The sequence below is a fragment of the Peromyscus maniculatus genome, chromosome 12 (assembly GCF_049852395.1).
Source record: "Peromyscus maniculatus bairdii isolate BWxNUB_F1_BW_parent chromosome 12, HU_Pman_BW_mat_3.1, whole genome shotgun sequence".
Taxonomy (NCBI): Eukaryota; Metazoa; Chordata; class Mammalia; order Rodentia; family Cricetidae; genus Peromyscus; species Peromyscus maniculatus.
The window spans coordinates 3,003,634-3,020,000 of record NC_134863.1 but is presented as its reverse complement, the minus strand read 5'-3'; the positions used below and the strand labels follow the sequence as shown (position 1 = coordinate 3,020,000).

The window sequence follows — 16,367 nt, the reverse complement described above, 5'->3', positions numbered from 1 at the left end:
ACACACACACCCCTATAGAGACAGCTTTAAAAGAATGGCTGACACGGGTGCCTTCCTTCACCTATCTCTTACTGGTACAGTGTGGAGTCACAGCCTGAAAAATGCCAGATGAGGTGAAACAGAACTGGCAGTCCTCCAAGCTGCCGAAATTCCTTTCCTTGCGGCAACTCTCTCCTTCCTTCCAGGTCAGTGGACACACTATGCAGACGCCCAGGGTGGGGCTGACTCCACTCCTGCGGCAGAACTCCCGTAGCTCTGAAGGACACTTGCCAGGCCCTGCTTCTCTCCCTCCTAGGCAGAAACCAGACTCCTGCTCAGGGCTCCCACTTTTCTTATGTGGCATTCAGGGTTCCTGTAAGGTCTCACAGGTTGCCATGGACACTCCGCTTGAGACATTTTAAAAGAAGAAATGCAGCAAAAGGGAAGTAAGCATTCTCTCACTCCATTGGCTAAGTTCTGTTTTTCTTGAACTTGCTTCTGCCTCCAAGAACTTTGGTGTGACTAGCGCAAATCTGCATTCCCCCTGGGAAGGTGGTTCTGGGCAAGGGACCAGTGTTAGAACTGAGACTGGCCCCAGAGTGAATGGACAGCACTCTGGAGACAGAGCACTGAGCAGTGTGGCCTTCATGAGTGCCTTTCAGAAGAGAGAAACAACTGAGAACAGTAGCACTTCCTCAGGCATTAGTGGGTAATCTTATTTCTGTTAAGTCATGTAAGTTAAATATGTGTATATATATATTTAGTTTACATGTCACTTGTACCTTTTATAATATGTCTTTGGGATTTTTTTCCTGGTTTGTTTGTTTGGTTGGTTTGGTTTTTGCTGCTGTTTGGTACTTTGAGACAAGGTCTCAAATAGCTCTGGCTAGCTTGGTATTGAGTATGTAGACCAGGGTGGCCTCAAATTGGAGCGATCTCCTGCCTTTGGTGAGATTGCAGGAGTACACTGGCGTACTGGGCTTCCTGTATCTTTGTGATTTATTGGATGTGTGTGGTGCTTTGCCTGTGTGTGTATCCGTATGCCGCTTGCACGCCCGGTGCCTGCGGAAGCCAGGAGAAGGTGTCAGATCCCTGAGTCTAGAGTTACAATAACTATGAACACAGTGTGGGAACCTGGTCCTCTGGAAGAACAGCCAGTGCTCTTAACCACTGAGCCATCTCTCCAGCCCATTATATCTTTTTAAATCACTTTCAAAAGCTTTTCTTTTTTAAAGCTTACAGCTGTAAGGAAGTTTTTTCACATAAAAGGCAAAATGGAACCGAATATGCTGAAGGAGTCAGTATTGTGCAGTCCTTGGAAGGGTGGTAACTTAGTCTTCATTTCTTTCAGTCTTTTAGGGGTTAATTTTATTCCTTTATTTTCTGTAGTATTGTTGTGTGTGTGTGTGATGTGTGTCTATGAGTAGATTTGGGTAGCAGATGTCATGACGAACACATGGAGTCAGTGGACAACTTTTGGGAGTTGGTTTTCTGGAATGGCGCTCAGATTGTCAAGTTTGTACTGTGTCATGGCTAATCTGTGTTGCCAACTAGACACATCTGGGAAGAGGGAACTCCAATTAGGGAATTGCCTCCACCAGATTGGCCTGTGGGCACGTCTGTGAGGAATGCTCTTGATGACTGTTGTAAGCGCCCAGCGCCCTGTGAGCAGCACCAGTCCTAGGCAGATGAACCTGAGCTGTACTTACAAAGTAGCTGAACGTGAGGGAAGGAGCAAGCCGCTAAGCAGCCTTCCTCCATAGTCTCTTGCCGTAGTTCCTGCCTCAAGCACCTAGCCTGGCTTCTCTCAGCGACCAACCTTAAGTCAAATAAATCCTTTCCTCCTCCAAGTTGGTTTTGATCTGTGTTTACCACAGCAACACAGAAGCAAACTGGGACATGCCTCAAGCACTTTGACCTCCTGAGTCATCCTCTGGCCCTGGATTTTGTTTAATACACCTAAACCTATGCATACCTTAAATTGTAATGTAGGTAGGTGTAAGGTTAAATTTGTTACTGCTTGTAGGTAGCACGATATTTATTTTTATTTATTTTTAAATATATTTTTAATAAATAAATTATATTTATCATATTTATTTGTGTGTATGTGTGCACACATGTGTAAGTGCATGCATGCATGCAAGCACACATGCATGGACATGTGTATCACTTACTGCCACGCAGTGCATTTGGATTTTGAGATGTGCATGAGGAAAGACAAAAAAGTGCAAGAAGAACGTAGGTTGAGAAGTGGAGGCCAGCGAGACATTATTGAAGCTTGCTTCACAGAATCTGGTAGGCTAGGATGTTAGCCTCTGTAAATCATATTTGCAGAAACCTGACTCAGAAAAACTAACCAGAGGATCAAATACAAAATGAACAAAAATCTACAGAGTGTGTAAAGATTTGCTCATAAAAAGGATCTATTTTTCCTTTTTGCAAAGAAGCAGTAACGTTACATCTACTTTGACTGAGGGAATTAAAACAATAGTAATTGGTATTAATAGCATGCTAATCCAAATATATGAAACATTGGCTAGTTTGATTTTGTTTTTCTTTCTTGCCATATATATTTTTTGTGACTAAGTGGAAAACAGTTTGGAAGTGCCCCAAAGGAAGAACAAAATCCAAGGTTTCAAACCAGCCCTCTTGTGTAAATGAATTGGCTGTAACTCTTACAATAAAAATAAACAAAAACTAACTTTGCCCTTCAAACGACTTTCCCCCGAGTTTTTGTTTTGTTTATGCATGCGAAGTGAATAAATTTTCATTCGTTGTCTCCTTGAATTGAAGAGCCTTTCATGATATGTCCGTCTTAATCTTCTCTTGGGATTGTCAGAGCTCCTAATAAATGGCTTTTGGTAAAGCAGGTAATATCCTAGGGTTTGTTTTTCTTATTCAGAAGTACTGTGATGTCTTTAGATGCATAGAACACTTCTGATACCAAGCGTGAATTTTTTCCCAACACCAACTTTAATTCTCCAGCTTTCCCTTTGGTACTTACCAATCAGGTGTCCCATAGTTTAATTTTGATACTAACAGCCCCAGGAGTTCACCTCAGAGCTCAAGAGTTTGAATATAGAATCCCACCAGACTGCTTCCACTTCTGACCAGTTAGCTCTGTATGGGAAGTTCTATTACTCCCCTAAGGAGTATGCCAGTTGCCTAGATGTTCTGTTACCCTGTAAGGTCAACAGCTTGCTAGACGTGCTCACAGAACTCAGGAAAGCTCTGTACTGTCAAATTTATGGTACAGGGTACAGATGAAATGTGTCATGATAACCCACCTTCTGACAGGTAGGCATTCCCACCTGAAAAGCTCTGGGAAAGTGTCATTGAGAGGTTGGGTCACGTGGACATGACTGATTATGTGAACTCAGCCTCCAACTTTTCTTTCTTTCCAGAAATTGTGAAGAACAGGGGTTTGAAAGTTGTCAATTATTCTTGATCTTTCTACTAAGGAGCCCCACCTGACACTATCCAAAATCTCACATTATTAGAACACAAGAGGCTCCTGTCACCCAGGAAACCCCAAGGATTTTTGGAAAACCCTGTTGGGAATATCACACTGCTTTTTCTTAGGAATGTCCAGTTGGTTTAGGAGATACTCTTGCCAGAATCCAGAAACAAGGATTAAATACTACATATTTCTGTGGCACAAATAGATTCTAAAATCAACTAATCTTACTTTCCCCAACTACATGTGAAGAGGAATCCATGCTTGGCATATAAATATTGGCCATGACTTAAACATGTTGATGTGAACCTAAATAATTTCTTGTAAAACATTAGCAACTCTTCATGGTACCCCTGTTCTCATTTGGGTGAAACTTTAGTGTAGTTGATCAAAATGATAGGATTCGTTTCACAGAGCTTCTATAGTGAATACTATTTGATTTAAGCCAAGAGCAGTGATTCTCAGCAGTACAGTGACTGTGTACGCATCTAGTAGAAAGTTTAAAACCTCTGACACTGGGAGCCCACCCCACTGGAGAGTCTGATGAAACAACTTGAGGTGCAGGCAAAGGGTAGTGGTTTCCTTTTTTAAGGTTGCATAAGTGGCTCTAATGGTAGTTATTGCTGAAAACCCAAACACTTACGTTTTCCCATGCAGTACATATCTCAGGAAAATACTTTTTGCTAACCGTAGCCGGAAGGCAATTGATACTAGAGCATGCAAGGCATACAAGGGTGTAGGGCAGTCTGAGAATAAATGTAGCACTGCAAGTCTGCTGAATATATCCTGGAGTTGGTTGTAAGCTGATCAAATGAGTTATGATGCTGCTAATGAGTTCCGTTAAACATGGAGGCTTTTACTTGCCCAAGGTCAGAGTACGAGTTAGGAAGAACCAAGGTTACAGAATTGCAACATGGGTTGATAGTTCGTAGTTTTTACTGTTTAGGTCAGGAATTGTATGTAAACTTTTATGTAAAAGGTCAGATTATAAGTACTCTGTTGTTAATATAGTGAAGAACATTACATGCATGCGTGCATGAATGAATGAATATAACTGTCCTCCAGTAATTGACAAAATAGGTGACTAGCAAGACTTGGTCTGTGACTTCCCCCTATTGTAGAGTTATTACCTTGGCAGGGTAATGATCTTGCAGATCACCCTGGTGTCTGTCCCTGCTGAACTGTTTCTAGTACTAACCTAGTGGAGATAAGTAACTCCTAACCTTTTCTCTGATACTTCTTACCCTTGGTATGAGAAGAAATTGGCATATATTCCATGTATGGAGCAAAAAAAAAAAAATGCCTTGAATTCTGTGGCAATAGATTCGGGCAGAATTCTTAAAATGAATTTGAAGTCTAAATTCACCCTGTGAACATTCATTTTTTTTAAGAGTTTTAAAAACAAATCTAAAATTCCATTTAAAATCTGAAATTATTTCTTAAACTCAGTTTTATAATACAATAGAGTGTTTCTAATAATTTTCCGTGATTGATGCTTTTGTCTAAAACAATATTTTTCAATTCACTTAGATTAAAATCGCTCTGGAACGTTTGTTTAATGATGCAAAGATGTGTTTGATTAAATAAAATTCACCTGCGGTCAGGAGGCTGAGTCAGCAGCTGGCTGACAGGAAGTGGTAGGGAGGAGCCAGGTGAGAAAGGGTTTATGAGGCGGGGCGAGGAGAAGCATAGGGGCTTTTTAGAGGATGGGAGCAAGGACAGGAGGTGAGCTACTTGCTATTCAGCCTCTGAAGAGAAGAATTCCACCTTAACTTTTGAATCTTTAGCAGGATAGAGGTTTAGTTAAGTTCCCTTCAGAGCTTTGGGAGAGTTGGAGCCGGAAGAACAGAATTCCCTCCGGCTGCAGCCCTTGTGGCCTGACGGCCGCTTGCAGCTGGGGAGTTGCTGTTGCTGATTCCAACAGCTGTGGCTTAAAGGACAACAGTAAAGTAACACAGCTTAAAATAATATTTTACAACAATAACCTGGGAGTGAAATCAGCTTTTCAGAAACGGCAGCTATGTAGTACAGACCTAACTATCAAGGGGAACCTGCCTTACTGTGTTCCTGGATTCTAGAGAGAGAGAATTCATGAGATTCGGTAGTAGGGGCATTTTGTCAGCTTCAGAATTGAGAATCAAGTGTACATCAGAGGTAGAAAGAGCTGGAAGGGTGCCAAAGGTCTGAGGACCCAAAAGCAGGCGAGAAAAGTGTCTCAAAGCTGGTAAACAGAGCAGGTAACTTGTATTCTGCTTCCATCAGTTGAGTTATCCCAAGTTGAGGTTGGACTGCTCTTAGCATGTGTATTGGAGTTTTAAATTTATTGTCTGGGATACTTGGTCTTTTGAAGCTCCCGTCTGCATCATCTGGGCTGAAATTGAGGTCATAGGAAGCAGAGATGTAATCAATGTAATCACTTGAATTCTGAGTAAAAACCCAAGGGTTTATAAGCTGGATTCCAGGTATGCCTACAAATTAAACATGGATATGGAATCTGACATCAGCTTATCCACTTAATCCCTCTTAGGTTTCTATAGTGGACTTAAATGTCTTGTTTATATCACCCCATAGGTTTCTAGAGGGGGGAGGGATGAAATAAAGCATAAAATGTACTTTGCAAACTTCAAGCTTGATTCAGAAATGAGCTTTCAGTTTCATTAGACACTGTTGCTCTTGTAATTTAATTGTAGCAAGAATTTTCGTGGTATCAAAAGCAAGAATCTTTGTTATAGACTATGTAATTGTTAAAACATTGGTATATATGTTAAAATTGTATGAAGCTCTAAACCAGTGGTTCTCAATCTGTGGGTCACAACCCCTTTGGCAAACCTCTGTCTCCAAAAATGTTTGCATTATGATCCATAACAGTAGCAAAATTACAGTTATGAAGTAGCAACGAATAATTTATGGTTGGGGTCACCACAGGATGAGGAACTATATTACAGGGTCACAGCATTAGGAAGGTTAAGAACTATGGCTCTAAGTTATGATTGTCACAAGTTTTGTGATATGTTTTCAAATGTATACAGCTAAGGAACCACAAGTTCCTTGAGGAAATTGGGAAACACGCAGGAAGTTTTTGAGCTCTCACCCCACGCTCTTTCTTCCCACCATGCTCGTATTTGTGACTGCTGTCAACAAAGTTAAGGAAATCAATCCTTAGAGGAAGGACAAATGATTTAACCCATATTTACTGAGAGCAAAAGTAGAAAACAAGCAAAATAGATAAGAGGCTCTGACCCTGAATACAGACAGTTGGCTGTAAATCTCACCAATAAACTCCCCCTGCCTTCTTCCCTTCCTAACTGTAATTTCTATTTCAAGCTCCTCTCATTCTGGAGTGTACATTTCATATTTTAGAATATGTCTATGTATATCAGCTGGATATAGTGGTGCATACCTTGAATCCCAGGAGTCGAGAGACAGAGGCAGGAAGATTGCAGCGAGTTTGAGGCAAGCCTGGACTACATAGTTAACCCCTGTCCCTAAACACATATACACACACATATACACATTATCATGGTTTGAATGAGAATGTCCTCCACAGACTCAGAGATTTGAACACTTGGTCTCCAGCTGGTGGAACTGTTTGGGAAGGATTAGGAGATGTGGGCTTCTTGGAGGAGGTGTGTCCCGGGGTGGGGGGGGGAGGCTTTGAGGTCTCAAAACTCATTTGCTTTGCCCATTGTGTCCCTGCTTGTGGCTCAAAATATGAGCTCTCAGCTGTTCCTGTAGCTGTGCCTGGTGCTGCTGCCACCCCCGCCCCCACCCCCGCCCCTGCCCCCGCCCCCACCCCCGCTCCTGCCCTCACCCCCACCCCCACCCCCATGATGCTAATGAACTCCTAGCCTTCGGGAAAAATAACTCCAAATAAGCTGTCTTTCTTGGTCGTGGTCTTTTATCATAGTAATAAAAAAGTGACTAACACACACACACACACACACACACACAATTTTCATTCATGTATATTTATTGTGTGTGGTCCTGCATTACAGAAAGGCAACTTTAGGTACATGTCGATATTGTGCTTCAGGCATATACTATTCCATTCTCCAGTCCTCTGCTTCCCCCTCTTTCCTACTACATTTGTTCTCCTAGACAGACTCTACTTTCTACTTTCATATCATATATACATGCATACATCATTTTATATATCTGTATGAAGACCTAGCAACCACAAATGAGAAAACATATATTTGTCTTTCTGAAAGTGACTTAATTTTCTTGACATGAGTATCACCAGTTGCATCCATTTTTCTGAAAACCACATGACTTCTCTGTGGCTGAAAATTTTCCGTTGTGCATATGTACCGTATTTTCTTTACTCATTCTTCTATCGATGGATACTTAGCTTGGCTCTGTAATTTAAGTATTGTGAACAGTGCTACAATAAGCATCGATAAGTAAGTATCTGTGAAACATTGACATGGAGTGATATAGCTGGATCACATGGTAGATCTATGTGTAGTTTTTGAGAAGCGTCTATCCTGATTTCCATAGTAACTAGACTAGTTTACATACCACTAGCAATGTATGAGGTTCCCTTGTCCTGGCCAGCATGTGTTTTTGGTTTCCTTAACAACTGCCTTTCTGAGTGGGACAAAAAGGGTCTCAGTATCAATGTAGTTTTACTTTGCAATTCTCTGATGACTAATGAAGTTGAACATTGTTATCATGTTCATTGACATTTATATTTCTTTTTTGAGAATTGTCTATTCATTTTGTTAGTCTATTGATTGATTTGGTTATTTGCTTTCTTGTTCTGTAGGCCTTTTTATTTGTTTGTTTGTTTTTAGTTATTGATATTCTAGATGTCAAGATATCCATCCTGTCAGATGTATTCTCCCACTCTTTTTTTTTCCCCCATTTTTTTCAAGACATGGTTTCTCTGTGTAGCCTTGGCTGTCCTGGAACCCTGTAGACCAGGCTGGTCTCCAACTCACTTTGTTTTGGGAGTCATATTGTTTACCCTAACAATTACTAGAAAGGATGTTTCTTGTGCCTGGTGCTAGGCTAGTGTATGGTTTTTGTTGGGAACATTGACAGCTGAAATGGTATAACTTCATTTAGATGATAGGTAGGTAGGTAGGTAGATAGGTAGGTAGATAGATAGATAGATAGATAGATAGATAGATAGATAGATAGATAGATAGATAGATATCAAATGTATCATATAATTTTAGGTAAATGTAAAATAATATGATTCCTTGAGGCTTTATCAAACACCGTTGATGCTATTTGCCCCTCTTCCCTCATTCTCCTGTTTTGACCTCCCTCCCTCTTCTCAGATGAAACCCTGCTCTCTCCCAGTGTTATCACCTGTGTCTTACTCCTCTTCCCACCCACAACCTCCCGCTGCTGCTGTGGTTCTACTTTCCAGATTGCTGCAGTTACTCTATGTAATATTCTCACATCTGAAGATTTGGAGCTAGGAACCACAGATAAGAGAGAACACTGGGACTGGGTTACCTCACTAGACATAAATTTTTCTTGGCTCTGTAATTAGCACCATTCATTTACCTGCAAATCTCACGATTTCATTTTCCTTTGCAGCTGTGTTTATGTTATTATCCTTTTCATTATCCACTCACCTGTCAAAAGACGTTAGGATTGTCTCCATTTCCTAGCTATTGTGAATAGGTTGGTAATGAAATGAACTCTACTGAGCATATGTGGCGTAGGATGTCGACTCCTCTGAGTAAATGCCAAGGGGTGGTGTAGCTGGGTCATATGGTAGACTTATTTTTCAATTTTTGAGCTGTACCAGTTTTCAATCTCATTAACAATGACTAAGGGTTCCCCTTCCCCCACAACCTCATCCTATTTGTTGTCAGTTGTTATGTTGATCTTAGCCATTCTGACTAGGGTGAGATGAAATCTCAAAGGTGTTTTAATTTGCATTGCTAAGGATGATGAACATTTTTTGAAGTATTTCTCAGCCACTTTTAATTCTGCTGTTGTACACGAGAATGTGTCCATGATCTCTTTCTCAATGTTTGTTGTTGGTGTGTAGAAAGGCTACTGGATTTTGTAAGTTGATTTTTTTTTTAAATCCTGCAACTTTGCTGAAATTGATGCTTGTTTCTAGAAGATTTCTGGTGGATTTTTTGGATCTCCTATGTATAACATGCTATCCTTTGCAAATAGAAATGACTTTGACTACTTTTCTATTTCTATTCCTTTAATTTCCTTCCTTTTTCCTAATGATTTTGTCTGGAATCTTCACGTCTGTGTTCATTGTTATGCCCAGATTGTGACCCCCCAAAGAGTCCACCAAAGGCCTTGGATGTCCAGAATGCAAGAGCAAGGTTTATTCTGCAGATACAAGTCTAGACAGGGACTCATTCCTACACCCAATACAGTGAGGCAGGGAAGAGTCCTCTTTCTTGGGGAAGTTAGTTTTTATAGGCAAAACCCATAAAATTTCTTAGAGGGGAGGGGGTTAGTATGGGTCCATCCTTGATTGGTCAAGTTTTTCCCGGGCCTGGACTTTACCTTATTTTATCTTATCTGTTTGCCCTGTCAGGAGTTTTACAACTCATCTCCGGGGTCTGGTCTTGTTATCTCTGGAGAGTGGCATCTCATGGTTAATTGTTTACCATCAGACATCCTGACTCTGTTCTTTTGTTCCAGGGGCTGGCGCCATCATTTCTGGGGACTTGAAACTGGCCTGGCCTAAATCACAGTCCCCAAAGCCCCCACTGAAGACTTTAGGTACAGAATGCAAAAGTAAGGTGTTTTCTAAGTTTACAAGTCTCCAGGGAGGCTCTTCCAAACCTCTCACTCACAGCAGGGAGGTGGGAAGGAGCTCTCCCCTTTCTTTGTGAGGCTAGTTCTTAAAGACACAGACCATATAATTTATTTTAACCCGCCTCCCTTTTTAGTCTTTTGGTCGAATATCCTGACTGTTTTCCAAAGTCCCTGTAGCAGATACAGCCACCTGGGGAAAAGGGGTCTAAGTTCTTATCTACACTTAGGAATCCTGGTTTAAGCTTCTCTTTGTCTGTAGGGGATAGAGTGGGGGGTTTTACTGAGGTATCACATTCATCAGGGATGTTGGTCTGTAGATTTGTTTTTTGTTGTGTTTTAACAGGTTTGGGTATTAGTAATACTGGATTTATAGAGCAAGTTTGGCAGTTCTTCTGTTTTTATTTTGCTTTTCCAATAATTTAAAATGTATAGGTAATAGTTCCTTGAAAGTTGGTGATATGCTGTGAGTTCCTCTGGGCTTTGGATTTCTTTGTAATCATAAGGTTGTTTGTTTGTTTTATTACTATGACAGTCTTCACCTTTGTTGAGCATCTGTTTAGATCTTGATCTCTGCTTGGTTTAACTCTGGTAGTTTTGTTGAATCAAGAAATATATCCATTTTTGTTAGATTTTGCAACCTAATGTGTACAGGTTTTTAAAATATTCCCTTATTATACTGCATATTTCTTTAGTGTCTATTGCAATGTTTCCCTGTTCCTTTTTATTCTGTTAATTTGCATCATCTCGTTCTTTCTTTGGTTGCTTGGACTGATGATCTTGTTTATCTTCTCGAAGAACCTGTTCTTAGAGACATTGAGCCCTTGTATTGTATTCTTTGTTTCTATTTCATTAATCTGCTTTGATTCTTATTATTTCTTACTGTGTTCATTACTTTTCTGTTGCTGTGATAAAACATCATGACTAAGACAACATATGAAAGTTCAACTGGACTTATGGTTACAGAGGGTCAGAGTCTGTGATGGAGTGAAGGTATGGTGGTAGGCCACTGGAGCAGCAGTAGAGACCTCACATCACAATACCTAAGTGAGAGCACAACATACTAATTCAAGAGTGTGAGTCTTCTGAACTATCACTGTGCACCCTTCCCCCAGTGACATACTTCCTCCAGCAAGGCCACATCTCCTGCTCCTCCCCAAACAGCCACCAATCAGTGACCAGATATTCAAATGCTGAAGACTTATTCTGACCACCACACTTAGAGTCTACTGGGCTTGGGTTTGACTTGTTCTTGTTTCTCCAAATTCTTTAGTTGTATCACTAAGTCATTTATTTGTGTTCTTTCTTTCTTTATTTAATGTAGGCACTTAGGGCTAGAAAATTCCCAAGCAGCGGTGGCTTGTGGACAAGCCTGGTTTATGAGTGTTGAGGTAGGCTTGTGGGTATGGCGATGGCCACCAACTAGGAGGGTGGTGGCCAGGGTGAGTGTGATGGGAAAGGGAAGTAGTGACTTGCCCAGCAAAGGTGGCTCTTGGACAAAGGGAGTTGAAAGCTGTGGGTCTGGATGTAACCTGATGAGGGAAGGAACAACAAAGGGAGGCAGCAGCTTTCCTGGAAAGGATGGCTTGAAAATAAAGAGCTCTGAAAATTAATTTTCAAGCCACATAGTCACACAAATGGAAGAGATAAATCAGAAATGTCTGAATTTTCTTGTGGTCCTAAAATGGGAGGCACTGTTTCCCTCTCATGCCAACTTGGGGCCACAGGAAGCTCATTGCTTTCCTCCTCTTTGCCCCACCTCTTCTCTGGAGTCTCTGATTTTCTCCTTGGTCACTCCATAGCCAGTCCTCTCTTACTCCCCCCAGCCACTGCACTAATTTCAAACTCTTAATGTCTTATGCTAGCTAAGTAATATTGCTCCGTAACTGGTCAGCAAGGGGTTGGGGGAAAACCTTATGGAATTATCTATCTATCCTTGCTACTTGACCATAAATTACTTGAAGGTATTTTTTGATCCCAAGAATTAGGTTAAAACAGGGCACTTTTAGTTAGGGGGTTTTCATTTGGTAGCTTAGGAGAAACGGGGTAGCTGGGAATAGAATAAATTGAAACTTGATAGATTTTGTACTACAGATGATCATTGGATATTCTCAAAGATAAAATCCATTAAGTCCTGAGTTTTTTTTAAGTGGTCATAGCCACTTAAATGTGCTTTTTTAGTAAATCATTTTAACAAAAACTAGCAATCATGATAACAAATGAAGAAATTCAAATAAAGGTAATATTTTAAAAGTTTATGGAATCTAGGCTGTACATTTACAGTAATACAATATTATAAAAATACTGGTTAGTAATGAAGCTTCACATTGTAACAAATTTTACTTGTCAATTACTAGACATCATTTCACCATTAAAAATTATGATATCATCTTTATTGAATTAGATATATGCTTTTCCAAGCCTGTCCATTTTAAAATAATTAATTTTTGCATTAATTTGCAAGAGTTATGATTTTACCAGGAATTATCCAAAATGATGTCTCAGTAATCTCAGAGGACAGCAGAGGCCTGGGCACTGAGAGGCAGAGTGTCATGTGCTAAGGAAGGAGTAAGCATGAGCAGGTGCTAGATGGTGAGAAAGCACATCCAGGCAGCAGAGAGGCTATCCATAACAGACACGGCAGGAATGGGAGGCAGAAGGGGAATGGGCGTCCTCGAGTAGCTACACAAATAATAATAGAAGCAGTTATTTAAAATCATGTGCCATGAGCCAGATACTGTTGTCCTCAGCCCCTTCTTGTTGATAATATTATAACAAATATTACCAATTCTCATTTACATATAAAGAAATTGAACTATAGAGAAATTAAGTCAGTCACCCATCATATTGAGCCAAGTGGTAAATGCCAAAGCCAGAATTTGAGTGTAGGAAGCAACATTTTTGTGGCAGCAACAGCCTAAAGAATGCTTAGATTGTTATAGGAGTACATACAGTCCTCATTACAGTTGGTGTACAGACAGCTGAATGCCATGCTCTGTGGCTCAAAGAAAGCTGCCTGGTTATGCCTGCACATAATATCCAAATTGCTTTTTGAATGCACAGTATATCAGTGAAAGCTGACATTAGTCACCAGGCTCATCTATACAAGAGTATCCTTTGAGTTCTCCCTGATAGTACCATCAAAGCTCAAACTTGTTAGGAATTTTAGACCCTGGCCAAAAGCATGACTGTGTCAAACATGTTAATCTCATTGTATGAATGAGCAGCTTTGGGGTCCATTTCTTATCACTAGGGAAACAGCAAGACTGTGTCTTTGTGAATCTAAGGCAGCTATGCTTAGTAGTCAAAGAAAGGACCAAGAGCTGGGCGGTGGTGGCGCACGCCTTTAATCCCAGCACTTGGGAGGCAGAGGCAGGCGGATCTCTGTGAGTTCAAGGCCAGCCTGGTATATAAAGTGAGTTCCAGGACAGGCTCCAAAGCTACACAGAGAAACCCTGTCTTGAAAAAAAAGAAAAGACCAAGAAATATGTGTCACCCGACGCAGAGCAGCTCTGGCCCAAGGTGGTGTCAACTAGGATTGTCCTTTGCAAGGAAGGAACATATATGATTTGTAGTTGGAAGTTTCTCTGGTCCCACTTGGCTCCCCAGTCCCATCTGGCTCTGCGGTCCAGTGTTTCTCTGGTCCTGCCTGGCCCCACAGTTCAGCAGCCACTTATAATAACCCAGAGGCTTTTATTAATTACCAACTGTATGGCCTATGGCAGGCTTCTTGCTAGCTAGCTCTTTCCTTTTAAATTGACCCATTTCTATTAGTCTGTGTTTGGCCATGTGACCATGGCTTTACCTGCATCCCATTACATGTTGCTTCTTGGACGGCAGTTTGCTGTCTCTTCCCATTCTCCTTTCTCCTCTCACTATCTCTCTCGGATTTTCCCGCCTGGCTCCATCCTGCCCTGTCATAGGCCAATGCAGATTTACTTTCTAACCAATGGGAACAGCATGTATTCACAGTGTACAGAAAGACATTCCACACCAGTGATTCATTGTGGTTTTTCTTTATTCCTACCTTCCACTGTAGACCTGTCTGCAGACCGAGTAACTGTCATGCTTTGAACATGTGAACTGTAACATTAACCAACATTCTTAGATAAATAGACATAAGATCTGTTCATGCCTGCTTGGGGATGGACAGCCTCCTTGAATGTCCTTCCTGTGGTTCACAGGTCTGCTTCCACCTAAGAAATTCCTACCCACAAGGTGCATCAAGTTTGCCAGTCTCAGTCCCAGGGAGAAGGCATCATGGACTGCGTACTTCTAATGTTCTGCAGGGCATACCTGCCGCTGGTCTCCCAGAAAGTGATAAAATAAAGATTTTGACTCTTTCAGATTGGCTTAAAAAAATAATAATGTTAAGAGATCACAATCAATAATGTAAGATTTTAACTGTTGTTCTTTTCGTCCCTTTGGGATTATAAAAAAGGAAATCATTAATTATGGGGTATGTTTTGGGAAGAAAAAAAAATTCTAATCTGAAAATGACTTTGAATTTCTCTGGGAGAATAGGATTTCTTTTAGGGTCAATATAGACACAGCCCATTGTCCTGGCTTGCCTGCTGTTTTTAAAACTTTCAGATGCTGTGCATTTATTTGTATAGCTTCAATTGTATGCACACATTTTTGTTATGGTTTAAGACACAATGATAAAGGTTGCCTTTATTGTGTCTCTTCTACCACAGGACTGAATAAAGTATTGAGTATGTTTGAATATTGAGTTACCTCTCCTCACTTCACAGTGTTTTGAACTCTTTAATGACATCAGATGACTTGTCTTTCTATTTATTTGTTTTGATGTTACATGGTCAAGCATAGCCATCTTTAATTTCAGGTCGTATTAGATGATGAATTGAATATCGGCAGACTATAGCACATTTTACTTAGTGAAATAAATATAAACAAAAGCACAAAAATATAACAAACAGCTATAGGAATACACTGAGCATCTAGTTATACTCAGGCATTTGCCGTATAGACAACCAAATGCCATGTTCTGGGGCTCAAAGAACAGTGCCTGAGTATGCCTGTACATAATATGCACCATTGCCTTTTTAATGCATATTGTACCAGTGAAAACTGACATCTGCAGTTGTCATTAAGATGAACATCTGGTTAGTTTCACAACTCCAGATATTTTCAAATTTGTTTCTGGAATGTGAAGAACGTTCTTGAGTCTAAACTCTTTTCCTTTTGCCCCCACTTCTGAAAACCGGGAACTTGAATAGAAATAATGTTCAATGTTTCAAATTTTAGATAGTAATGGAAGTGTGTGGAAAAAATACTTTGAGTTATAAGACAGTTATATATTTTGCTATTGTTAGAATTTTTTAAGTGTTTTGCATGAAATAGAAACTAAGAATCTAGGCAAGAAAAGAAATGCTTGCCCCTAGGGTCTCTAGAATTTATTTGTTCAACATGTTTGTCATGCCTCTACTGTGTGACGGGGTGGCCCAGAAATCTCTCTAAACCAGGGTGACTGAGATCTACAGCTTAGCTCATGAGCAGAGAGAGCAGACAGTGTACCATTTATTATACAGTACAAGAGCTGCAGGAAAAGGATTTGAAAAGATTGTAGGAAGACCAGCTGCAGAAAGTAGTGTGTTGGGATCATCTAAATTGAGAAGACACAGTTTGAGCCAAGATTTGGAAAAGATAAACAGGTGGCCAGCAATTATCTGGAGAAGCATCCCAGCATGGAGCAGCTAGACAGAAGGTCATGAAAGGTGTTTGGCCTGTTGTACAACAGAGGAGCAATGTGAATGGGGTGGTGTGAGCAGAGCAATGGTAAATGCTGAGACTCTGATAACGGAGCCAAGGCTAGGGTGTACAGTGACTAAAGATCACTGAAAAGAACTTGAGGCTTTGTTCCTGGTAAAATGTGCAGCCACTGGGGAAGTGTAAGCACAGGATTTCTCTTGACCTAGTTTCAAAGTATTGAATGTATTGGGAGTAGGAAAAGGAGTATGGAGACTGTGGAGGGGCTTACTTTGATCTAATTTAAGATGATGATATTTAATGGTAGCAGAGTGACAATAAAGGCAGTGGTAGACAAGAAAAATCTAGGAATCTCTCTGTCTCTCTCTCTGTCTCTCTCTGTCTCTCTCTCTCTCTCTCTCTGTTTTATCCTAACAGAGCCAACAGAATTTTCTGATAGGCAGATTATACTTGA

General features: G+C 40.6%; 1 protein-coding gene across 17 annotated transcripts in view; it reads left to right on the top strand.

Moving 5' to 3' along the window:
• Positions 1 to 16,367, top strand: part of Fgd4 (FYVE, RhoGEF and PH domain containing 4) — a 197,719-nt gene that overhangs the window by 70,735 nt on the left and 110,617 nt on the right. Inside the window, exon 1 of one of the 17 annotated variants that reach the window (XM_076548386.1) lies at positions 327 to 425. The exons of 12 other annotated variants lie outside the window; for them this stretch is intronic. In XM_076548386.1, coding sequence (XP_076404501.1) covers positions 410 to 425 — 16 coding nt within the window. In that variant the 5' untranslated portion in view covers positions 327 to 409. Of the gene's footprint in view, positions 1 to 326; positions 426 to 519; positions 713 to 16,367 lie in introns of those variants that run through there. 4 more of the 17 variants (XM_076548384.1, XM_042258955.2, XM_042258953.2 and 1 more) reach the window with 4 other exon arrangements.